At 35.6% G+C, this 12,626-nt stretch overlaps 2 protein-coding genes across 5 annotated transcripts in view; both read right to left on the bottom strand.

Annotated features, from left to right (window-relative positions):
- LOC127843259 (threonine synthase-like 2) overlaps positions 1-9,697 on the bottom strand; it is a 141,849-nt gene extending 132,152 nt beyond the window's left edge. Inside the window, exons 1-4 of one of the 4 annotated variants that reach the window (XM_052373128.1) lie at positions 9,521-9,697; positions 8,317-8,550; positions 7,616-7,810; positions 7,170-7,322 (exon numbers count right to left, since the gene is read on the bottom strand). In XM_052373128.1, the coding sequence (XP_052229088.1) occupies positions 7,170-7,322; positions 7,616-7,810; positions 8,317-8,539 (571 nt within the window). In that variant the 5' untranslated portion in view covers positions 8,540-8,550; positions 9,521-9,697. Of the gene's footprint in view, positions 1-7,169; positions 7,323-7,615; positions 7,811-8,316; positions 8,551-9,359; positions 9,478-9,520 lie in introns of those variants that run through there. The other 3 variants (XM_052373125.1, XM_052373132.1, XM_052373127.1) reach the window with 3 other exon arrangements.
- Positions 1-12,626, bottom strand: part of LOC127843257 (protein white-like) — a 164,244-nt gene that overhangs the window by 96,172 nt on the left and 55,446 nt on the right. The gene's annotated exons all lie outside the window — the stretch shown is intronic.

Raw genomic sequence — 12,626 nt, 5'->3', positions numbered from 1 at the left:
CTTAATTACATTTGTATACGATGCTTAACATAACAAAGCCGTAATCCTGTCGCTGTAAGTTATTTTATTCCTATGAAAATTTAAATTATGCATGGCAAACACAAAATCCAAAATAATTTTGGATTCTTTCTATGCTTTAAAACATATTTAACTGCACGACTGACTTGTAGTCATTAAAATCCAGAGTTTAAATGAAAATACGCCACACGAGATATAGCTGTATTTCATATCAATTCATGTGTGCTGAACAAAGGGGCAATTATACACTAGGCTTACAATGCTCAAACCAAAAGGTTCCAAATTGTTGCAAACAAATAAATTAAACATTCACATTTATCAATTATAATTACAAGCTATTTGTTTTTGTACTGCTATATATTGTGGTGTGGTCAACTTATGAGAGAATCAGGTGAACCACTGCCCTAATCAGAAATCAGTCTGAATTAATGTTACTCAGCTTTACATATTCTACTAATTATTAATTAAATAAAAAAATTAAATCTTGACAGAACCTTGTCAAGTTGACGATGCTTATAATTTGAGAAGTTAATGATTTATAATCATCGAGGGGGGTATTCCAGACGTAAAACATTGCATCATTACATGGAAAACAGCTGCACAACTGTATGCGAAAAGGTAAAACAGTATATTCTATCGAGAACTAACTTGCATAGCAACGTCCGAAATGTGCAAACTCCGACATCTATTTCGATATTTATAAATTCAAGATGTAACGTTAACTTAACTGTTGTACAGAAATCAAACTATAAAACTTGTGTTTTGATAAAAAAATAAGCAAAGCAAACCAAAAAAACTTACCCTTTTAACGGCAAAACAATTAATTTATCCAATATTCAACACATGTATTTCCATTCAAATTATGCCCTTGAACTTTAACGGTTGATTGCCGTTTCGTTCCACTATCAGTTCGTGCCACTTATATTTGTGTTGTTTATTTTTTATGTTAAGTTTCGTAAGAAATAAATGTGTTTGAAAACTTTCTTGTATGGTAATGGTATATAAAATTCAACTCATCGGACAAATTCAAGAACACAATGACACTTACCAAGTTTTCTGAACAACCGTACACAGCGCAAAATGCGGGAGCCGCGTGATGTCTATTTCCATATCCACGGGTGTGTTTATGTCAAATGCTAGTGTTTTTCAATAGATCGTATACTTATCTAAAAAACGGCGAAGTAGCGTTCACTTTAATTATTTTGATGATGTTATTTTGTAAATACTTTCTCGCTTTCTTTTCGAACGCATTGGCAGCCATTTTGAATGTTGGTTGTATACTTCCGAAATTATGTGTTTTAATGACTCTCAAAAATGTTTTAAGTGCAGAAATTGTAGTTTTAAGTATCGATTTCTCGGATTTATTTTATATATTTTGTTCGCTTATTTGCGTTTAAATTTGATTGTTTGTTGTTTACTTGCGAACTATTTTTCATGTGTACGCTAGTGGATATGTAATCAGGTTACCATATTTACATCAATGAAATTTAACTGTTGTTTGTTTTTGTTTGTTTTGTTAATATTTTCTAAACGGGTTCAGCTATGTATGTTAAACACAATATGAACTTATTTATTAATTTGGGAATAAAATCGCAATATGTATTAATTAAAATCAAATTTGAAGTGTCTATCGCGTGAATTGCCTCCTTGGGTTGAATTGTGTTTGGGTTGCTATTAACGCTATTAACGCTTCCGGCGAGAACTCATTTTATAGCGATTGCGCAATAAAAAACACCACTTTTTCGTAAATTTATCAAAAACTGGACTTTTCCCAGATATGACGAATACGCCATCGTGTAGATCGAGTTCTGGTCCATATACATGTCAAATTTCAGCACAAGTGTTGGGCCAGTTTTCAAGACTCCCAAATCGCTGCTATACGCTGGAGCTTAACGAATTTTAGCCCCCTTTATCATTCGTTCGATTGAACGTCATCAATGATGACGTCCAATACAACACTCATTCCATACTAGAGTTGCGACACCTTAAGGGTTTCGCGGGATGGAATGAGTGGGGAGATCAATTCAAATTGAAAGCCGATTGTTTCGACAAAAATTTGGGTACAAAACAATTTAGGTACGAAAAAAAATTTGGGTACGAACAAATTTGGGTACGAAAAACATTTTGATACGAAAAAAATGGGTTCGAAAAAAAAAAGTTGGGTACGAACAAATTTGGGTACGAAAAACATTTCGGTAAGAAAAAAATGGGTACGAAAAAAATTGGTTACGAAAAAAATTTAGGTACGAAAAAAAATTTGGTTACAAAAACAAATTAGAGTACGAAAAAATATAGGGAACGAAAAAAATGAAGGTACGAAAACTATTTTGGTACGAAAACATTTAACATTTGTAAAGACATAAAACAAACTAAAAAGATTTTATTTCATGTTTGGGTGGTGTCCATTGTAGTATGTCAGGTTAGTGTTGTTTTGTCAAAGCATGAATCAAATTTGATGATAAACAAGAAACAATCGGAGACGGGTGATGCTCCCCAAAGGTTTTTTGGTCACAATATTGCACTATATATTCAGATAAAAGGAAACGTCTTGAGGGGCATAACTCTGGACAAAATAATACAATGGATGGTTAAGTAACTTAAAAATTTCAAAGGGCCATAACTCTCTAAATAAATCATGTAACCCGAACCCACTTATAACATGCGCATCTCCTAGAGGTAGTTAAGATTCCCATAAAGCTTTATTGTATTCCAGTCAGTAGTTGGGGAGAAATAGCCCGGACAAGAATTGCACTACATAAATATGTACAGTTTATAGAAAATGTAAAAGGGCCATTACTCTGTGAAAAATCAACCGAACATAACCGGCTGATAATATGCACATCTCCTGTTGGTAGTGAAGCTTCCCATGCTGTTTCAGTGAATTCCCATAATAAGTTGCTGAGAATTAGCTCTGACAAGAATTGCACTATATGTTCAATGTAAAATTTCAAAGGGCCATAACCCTGTGAAAAATCATCCGCCGAGAACCGGCTGATAATATGCACATGTCCTCTTGGTAGTGAAGTTTCCCATAAATTTTATTGAATGCCAGTCATTGGTTGCTGAGAAATAGCCCGGACAAGAATTGCACTTTATGTACAGTTAATGGAAAATTTCAAAGGGCCATACATTGTAACTCTGTGAAAAATCATCCGACCAGAACCGGCTGATAATATGCATGTCTCCTCTTGGTAGTGAAGCTTCCCATTATGTTTAATTGAATTCCAGTCATTAGTTGCTAAGAAACAGCCCGGACAAAAATTGTGCACGGACGGACAGACGAAGCGGCGACTATATGCTCCCCCCTTAAAAAAATTGGGGGGGAGCATAATAAAGAAGTTGTGGCAATTTAAAGGTGGTACGCAAACTTTAAAATAGATTTATCAATTATATGCTTATTCTTAGTGAAAAAAAGGCCATAATTGTTACAAAATGCTTGATACAGTTATCTGCTTGTGTTTATACATTGGGGTCATGTTGGTTAAGAAGCAAAATACATGTATGAAAGCAATATGTCAAGGGACATAGAAAATATTTGAGGTGATATGCAAACTTTAACATAGATTTATCTATAATATGCATATTCTAAGTGAAAAAGGGCCTAATTCTGTTAAAATGCTTGATACAGTTGTCTGCTCATGTTTATAGATTGGGGTTATGTTGGTAAAGAAGTATCCAAAATATAAAAGCAATATGTCAATGGACATAGGAAATATATTTGAGGTGGTACGCAAAAATTCCAATGCGCGCGCCAACGCCGGGGTGAGTAGGATAGCTCCACTATATATGTTTCATATATAATAGTCGAGCTAAAAAGTAAATATACTATAAACAACAAGCTAACCTCAATCACAACTTTAATGCAATGCAGTTAAACAATAAAGTTACAATGATATGCCAGGGATTGAAACTAATTTTTTTTTATATTGTGGGCAACCATCTTTAGTATTTTGGTTGCCCAGATAAAGAATAACCAGCCCAGAAATACAACATGTATCAACATGTGAATATTATTATAATAGATAATTATATACATTTGCTGACAATACACATGTTCAATGCATGATGTATTATTATGAGCCTGAATTGAATCATGTCCTATTCCTAAATAATGAATGTTATTTTACTAGTATTGATCCATGGTGATCAATTGTTTTTCAATTTTTATTGCACTGTATTGTTTTATGCTTTAAAAAAAAGAAGTTTACCAACTTTTGAAAATGAGTTGCCCAGGCCAAAATCTACTTGCCCTGGGCTCACGGGAAACCACTTATTTCCATCCCTGTATGCTCTTCATTTTCTGTTCTTCCATCCCATTCTCAAAATTAATTTTAAAGCACAATATTTTTAATAACATTTGTATGAATTGCTAACCATTATCACCCAAATAACAATTTTACAAAGCTGTAATCCTGTCGTAAAGATTTAGTTTACTATTATCAGTGTTCTCTTAACTTAAATACCGGCAACCAGCGATTTTGCCGGTTACATTTACTCTTGATGCCGGCTACTTTTCCCAAATATATCAAGTAAATGTCACAAATGCTTTTGTTTTACTGCATAGTTGCCGGCCATATAACTGGCTACTCAAATTTTTCTGGAAAACACTGAATTATGCATGACAAACACACAATACTTACATGTAAATAAACCTTAGATTCGTTTTTAAAATAAATTGACACTTCCAGCTTGTCGTCAGTAAAATCCAAAGATTCAAATAATTTTCCACGAGATACGTCAACAATCAAATGAATGAAAAATAAAAGTAAAGAAGCCGGATTTAACATAAGTTTCAGGTTCATAAACACAACAAGGTAAAGGTAGTCGGTGAGATATAATAATAATACAGTTAGTAAGGCCCAAACCCTGGGTACGGTAAATATACTAAATCATACCCGGGAATTTTAACACTAAATCGGTTGTTGTCGGCTATTTTGTAAAAATTAATTATGTTTACATTTATGTCAATTTTCTGTTCAATGGCATTTATATTATCAAAACTCATTGTTAAAATCAATAATGTGATTTAATTTTAAATCTTAAATTGTTTAAAGTCGCGTCATTGTATGACGTCGTCAAGTATAATATTTTCCACGACATCGCAGGTTCACTTTTTACTGTCATAGATTTTTTAAAAGAAACATTATTTGGTTTGCAAGGTCCGTTAAATGGGGAACACCATATTCGGTATTTATATTATGTTTTAACAATTAATTCATGCTGTGTAATAAATATTGTATAAGATATTTCGATATTGATTGAAAATGTTTCAAATTGTTATTTATGAAACCTTTTATTTTAATGAGTGTATGCTATTATATTATACTTTGAATAGCATATCTGTTGTACTATAATCTTATTACTCATTTTTTATTGTTAATTTCATTTATTGTAGAGAATGGTCAATGTTAGCATGTTTAACGACATTGGATTTTTGGCGGATATACAACTCGGATACAATCTAATATTTGCGGGTATGTTTAAGTTTATTTACCGTACCCGGGGTACATGTAAGTAAAATTAAGAGTACCCGGGGTACATGTACCGGTAAGTAGTACCCGAGCCGAGTATGATCAATCGAGCCTTAGTAAGTGAGTGATGGTGTATGGGATAACATGCACTGAGGGTGTATATTTTTCACGAACAAGTCAATTGAAGGTGTTAGAGATGCATTGATCCATAAGATTAAAAAGGGTAATTAACCACGGGCTTATTAAAATTAAAATGATGACATTACATTGTACCAGCTGTTTATTGTTGTATACTGTAAGCTTGCAATATTTTAAATATTGTAAACAACTTACCTTGTATTAAGTTGGCACATTGTTGTCAGGTGTAGAAACTTTTTATACATATTTCTGTTAAGTTGCACTGGCTGAACCAAAAGAATTATGTAGTCGTTTCTAAATAATCACGAAACAACCTACTAATGCTTATATGCTTGCCAGTTACTGAGTTTGTGCATTTCCATTCATTATCGGCCTTGGCAAACAGCGTAGAATCAGATGAAACGCCGTGTGATGTCTGCTATTTCGTTACGCTGAATATTTCCATATCCGCGGGTGTTTTTATGTCAAATGTTATGGTTTTTCAATAGATCGTATACTTATCTACAAAACAGCGAATTAGCGTTCACTTTACATCATTTCTGATGATCTTATTTTGTAAATAATTTCTGAGCGTTAATTCCTACGTTGCTATGTCGTCAGCCATTTTGACGGTTGGTTTGTTTACTTTCGGTTTCCACTACAAACGAAATTAATTGATTTGCTGCTTGCGTTTATTTATTGATTAAATAATAAATTATTAAACCGTAATAATGTAATTGTCTGAATATCATTTATATTCAAGATATTATCGGATAAATAGAATACCATTCTAATACCAGGGTGTACTTACATTTATCTCGGAAAGCCTAGCCGTGTAAACCTTTCTTTAACTCGTCGCACTCAATACGTTGAATAACATAGATTTATGTCATGTTCATTAAAAAACCACAATGTGCACAAAAGACATGCATGTGTACTACCGATTGATATTCAAACACAATTATTACGCCTTTGTTTATCGATTAAACGCCTAACTGAATTAATAACGCGTAACGTCAGTTTCTTTGTTTCGTAGCAAGATGGAAGCTAGCCTAAGCGCTTTTCATGACGTCACGCGCGCGTGCCCTTTCCCATAAAAAATATTTAAACGCAAAATACTCGAAAACCTGATTTTTCCCAGGTATAACGCCTACGCCAACAGGTAGATCGCATTCCTGTCCATATACATGTCAAATTTCAGCAAACGTGCTAGGCCAGTATTCAAGAGACCCAAATCGCGGCTATATGCCTCAACTTAACGAAACTTAGCCCCCTTTATCATTCGTTCGATTGAACGTCATCAATGATGACGTCCAATACAGCACTCATTCCATATTAGAAATCGGATGGCTCGAATTCCGGATGGTTCGAACTTTTGTTGCCGGTCCTGATTAGTTCGAGCCATCGGGTTTCGACTGTATGAAAATCCGTTTTTTTTAAAGCAGTGGTAATTTGGTGTAGTGTAGTTCTTATTGAATGTAACAACCTTTTACCGTTTCAGAAAATATATGCTCGCTAATTTTAACACACATCAGGAATGTGATTTATAGCAAGTACTCCTACCTCTGAACACGTGTACGTTGTCCTCGAGCACGGTGGTCATCTGTAACTCCTGGACCTTGGCACAGCGCCCCCTGGGCAGCAACACCACTATGTCCACCCACTCCAACCCCCGAACAGCCTCGATGGCGGAACTTCCGGTGTCACCGGAAGTACCTTCAATGAAAGAGGTGTTATAAGTTTGCGCAACTAGTATTAAAACTATACACATGTTTGTATTTACTTCATCACGGGTTTCGACGAAATGCGATGTAAGAGGTCTGTTAAGGCCCGATTACATTTAAACGGACCTTACATGGAAAGGTTAGTCTAAGACCAGGCTGATCCTTGATAACAGTTTCGACTTTTTTTCTGAATCAATGAAATCTACTGAAAGAGAAATGTGGCCTGCACACGCTGCTCCGGCACGACACTAAACTCAGATGCTTCTTTCGTCACAAAATACCCACCCACGACAATAGTATAATGTTGTTTTCTCTTTGAACAGAAGTAGTCATAGAACTGCCCCACGCACGACATGGCAACGTCTTTGAATGACCACGTCTTCCCGTGAAAAAGTTCCAGAATTGTGACGTCATCCTTCAGTCTAGCGACCGGCGCTACTTCCGGAACGGAGAAAGATGCGTACGCATTCTTTATCAGGCCTGTAGAACAATGCGTTAACAATTTCAAGGTAAAAACACCCTATTTTGTATTTAGGCAATAAAAGTAACATCGTGGCAGATTGCTGTTTATTTGCTAATGATACTATTTTTGTATTTTTAACAGTTGTTTAGCATGAAAAACAGTATATATTTTTGCACAAAATAAGATATATGTGTATGCGCGTCAGTGAATTCGGACGCATCAAGTGCATCTTGTTGTGGTGCAGCGAGTTTAAATTAATTCCCAAAAAAGAAATTTGAACTGTTTAACCCGTTGTGTCTTTTAAAATAGGGAACCAAAAATTACAGTTTTTAATTTCATATACACGTATTGGCATTTTAATACATGTATAACTTAATTTTGTTTAAATACTGAATTAATACCGTTGTAGCTTCATTTAATATTTCTTCTATTGACATGTTTCAATGAATGTCTGTGTAGCTTCATTTAATATTTCTTCTATTTTCAATGAATGTCGGGATGGTTAGAAAACTTCAGAACTTACATTGAAGATCCTCCTTCGGAATCTCTGTTTCAGAAATGAAGAGAGAAACAATCTCAGTCGCCAGGTCTTGAAACGAAAGATCCCTCCACTTTTCCAGCGTCGCCTTGTTTACGGTTGGAATACTCACCGGGAGCAGAATCCCGCCGTCAGCCGCATATCCGGTAAACAAGGCCTCTTCAAACGTAACGTCGCTGACGCCACCCCTTGTGCTTCTGTATTTCATGGTTAAGAGACCTAAAGTTGGACCCACAGTGTGGCGGATAGTACATGTAAGTTACGGGCAACATAGATTCCGCAGTGCAAACATATATTGATCTCGACCATATCTTACTTAAGCATCAACTTTAACAAGCGCAAGTAGAATCCAACCTCCATTGTTTTAGAAATCGATTAAGAAAATAAACATGTTGACATATGCGAAAATTATCAACAAAAGATCTGAAATCTGTAAAGAAAATAATCATCTTATGTGGAAAAAATACATTTTATTTATGGTTTCACAAAGCTGTATATGGTTGAGTGTTGGGTGAAAATATCAGACAACAAAATATATTTTTACCGCGTCATGTTCAGCGAGGTAATTTACACGAATAAAAGTAATCAATAAAAAAACTAAAAGAATTCACCTTAATTAACCGAATCTGCGCATGCAAACTTTAGAATCTATTTATAGTCAACAGGTATATAAGACCGATGAAGTAATCATCCCATCTGTCAATCAAAAGATTTCCATGTCTATCCATTATCGGCAAATATAGGAAATATAGGAAAACACTTAAATCGCATAATGTGTAAAATGGATTGTGGTTGTGATACTGGTTTCACTCTGAGGGAATATTTCGCATTAAGGTCGGTTTAACTTGTGACCGGTTCGACTTGCTTCGGATTACATATGGTTCCCGACCTAACAGATCGGGAGAAAAAAGTTTAAATAATTTTTCTTAAGCAAACAAACTTAAAAAGGAAAGCAGAACGGCATGCAAATTAAATAATAAAACAATTTTATATGAAATTGTAAAAAGACAAAATACAATAAAAACTACATTTTCTTAAAGGTAAATTAATTCCATATACTGCGGCGCCCAATGAGTAGATCGAAGATATTAAAATCACACTTCTCAAAGCTAAGTGGCTTGTTTACATGTGAACCTACATGTATCTATATACACGCGTTGGCTAGTGCATAAACAACAACTCCACGTACCTTGATATCTATCCTTGGTCAAGACCAGCAATCTGATACAACTAAACGCTAGGCCTACAGATAAAGTGTGCTAGTTAAATTTCTCTATCACGTATGTCGATTAAGATAGGTTTGATTACAGAAAACGGTAAACATAACAAGGGTGTTAACTGCTGTTGGAAACACACGTGTATCTTATCAGAGTTGTCTCGCGCACACGTAGTCTCCTCCCTTATTGTTCACACGACAGTCATTTCGCCCCATTTCCAACCAAATGTGAATTATAGCCCGTCACACCGGACTGGCGTCCTTACGGCGACCCAGCAGAGACGCAGTAGTCGTAGAATGGACGTGGTAGGGTCGTTGTAAGGTCGCAATGGACGTGTGTGGTCGCCGCTCAAACCCACAGAAAATGATCATTGACTGCAAGGCAACCGTACGGCGACCGTACGGCGACCGTACGGCGACCTTATTGCGACATTAGTACGTCCTTTGAACGTCTATTGCGTCCTCAGAACGACTATGGTCGCAATAAGAACGCACTAAGAACGCCAAGGACGCCGCCCGGACGCCGTATGGTCGGCTTTGGTCGCCGTAAGGACGCAGTACGAAGGCGGTAAGGTCGCCAGGGACGTGTAAAGGACGCCGTGAGGACGTGCAGAACGCCATAAACCAAGACGCTGGTGTGACGGGAAGGCGAAAACAGCATTTTTACCGAAAAAGTCATTGGCATCCTTACTACGACAATCAGACATTTCCAGAAACACAGTCTTAGGTCGCCGTAAGGACGCCAGTCCGGTGTGACGGGGCTATAATAATTTTGCTAAATAACTTCCACGGCTATAATTGATAGGCCCTTGTTAAACCCATTTATGCCTAGAGGACTATTCCATCCTTCTAAATTGGATCAATTTATTTCCAAAATTAGCGATGTCCAGTATATATAATTCTATATTTAGAATATTTCTTACAGAAATTCCTTTAAACAAACAGCGCAGAATCAGATGAGACGCCGCATCATGCGGATACATCATACATCATACTGGATGTCAAATTGTCCATAGCATCTACATATCCAATTGATTCACAAAAGCCGCATTTTACATCGCTTGTGTGTACGAACACTTAAACGAATATTGTACTTAAATGATACTCTTTACTACGTAATTATTAACACATAAACTATTTTCCTTGAATTGAATGTGGAACAAGTAACTAAAAATCAGCAGCCACACTGTTCCATAAAAATAATGCTGAATAAGGATAACGGTTTCATCAATTTATTATTCTGCCGGAATCAGAGCATAAAGGTGACCGATATCTTTCATATTTGTTTCTTCCGTGCACATATTTTAATTGTGCTGTAGTTGCATTTGTGTATACTATCGTAAATACGTTAGTTGTGTTTTCTTGTTTTATACGTTTTATAATGCAAACTTATGATCTGCGTTCTTTTTTCTCCCAGCATCTCAATCATCAACACGACAATAACTTTCATTATTTCCACAACTTTCACCTCGATTATGCGTAAGACAGTTAGATCATTTGTAACCAGGCTTATTAATTCTATCCCCACAACTATCGTCACCATCATCACCGCAAAAAATCTGTCATTTTTAACAAAGCTACCACCCCAATAATCAAAACTGCTTTCATCTCCATCACCACGTGTACCAACTGCCCAATAACAACTACTGCCACACCAATCATCCCCATGACCACACAACAGATATACCGGTAAACCTTTTTTCGTCTTCAAGTGCATCATACGAATCACAAAACATAATCTCCATGTGCATACCGTGAAAACAATGCATTACTAATGACAATCACGTACAATTAATTATGTTTTGGGGGATAAACTCTATTCGGATGTTTTTTAGAATAAAAATTTGAATCGATAGGAGTTTTCATCCCATCAAAACAAATCAGCATAGTACTTTATATGATCCTTGGATTACTGTGTTCTCTAGACTTTGTGTGCAAAACTGATCCTAAAAACACTATTTTATCTTGACCTCAGATTCACGTCCACATCGTTAGAGGTCATCCGTTCGTTCCTTCTAGCAATGAAACTAATATGAATGGACATAGGTAAAAGCTTTCTCTAGAACCCGGCGAAAACAAATTGATCTATGAAAAAATGGTTCCATGGAACATGTCTTCTGCGATTTCCATTTGACCTGTCGACCAAGACGTTAATAGGCGTCTTCCATTTCACATGCTTTTTTAATTTACTTACGTGGGTATTCGTAGGTCAAAGCGTTCTAGAGATATCGTAAGAGCACACATGTCATATGTATGGACCTTTTGACCTTGATCTTTAACTTGTTCATATGAAGATACGTAATAATCTTCCGTTTCTGTTGATTAGCTGCATACACATTTGAACGAAGGTCAAAACGTTCACTTAATATCGTGCGACGGATTAATGTTTGCTTTATGTTCTTTAAATGTGTACACATATGTTGGTGAGGACTAGGCGGTGATCTTCCAATAGCTATGCAAACCGACCTAACAGCGATACAACAGCGATTGTCACATCATAACGAGGTTTCGATTTGTTAAATAGTAAATCGATTTTTTTCATTGCTGTTCGCGGTATAATAGTACCCCTTATTGGTGTCTATTTTTTATTAAAACTTTTATTTTAAACATTTTTGTTCTTGCACTGATTATTCTTAACACATTTTTTTTCGAATAGGAACTAATTATTGGGAACGTTTATGCAATACCATTGTTTATTGGCAAAACGGCATTCTTCCTTTGGCCAAGAACAGATATACAAAAAGATGTGGCCAAGAAAGGGAATCATACTATATAACATATAACCTATTGAAGTATAAACACATATGTCAAACAAAACAACATGTGCATAATAATTATACATCAGCTAAACGGTTTGCTTTCTCAGATCTAAGTTTAAAAGCTTCTGTCAAAAATTTTGCAATAGTTTTGAGTTCAAAACATTTATCATTGATATGTATTTACTAACTGTAGGCCAGGATGTCCTGATATTATATTTTATACGCAATTCGTTATTATGCACAACAAAGTAAAAAGTGATAATCAGTTTCGCATACATCTTGATTACAAAGTTTACACTTCCGCTTTTTCGGGATATCCT

This window comes from Dreissena polymorpha, chromosome 8 (assembly GCF_020536995.1).
Source record: "Dreissena polymorpha isolate Duluth1 chromosome 8, UMN_Dpol_1.0, whole genome shotgun sequence".
In the NCBI taxonomy this organism is placed as follows: Eukaryota; Metazoa; Mollusca; class Bivalvia; order Myida; family Dreissenidae; genus Dreissena; species Dreissena polymorpha.
This window is presented reverse-complemented; position numbering and strand designations above follow the sequence as displayed.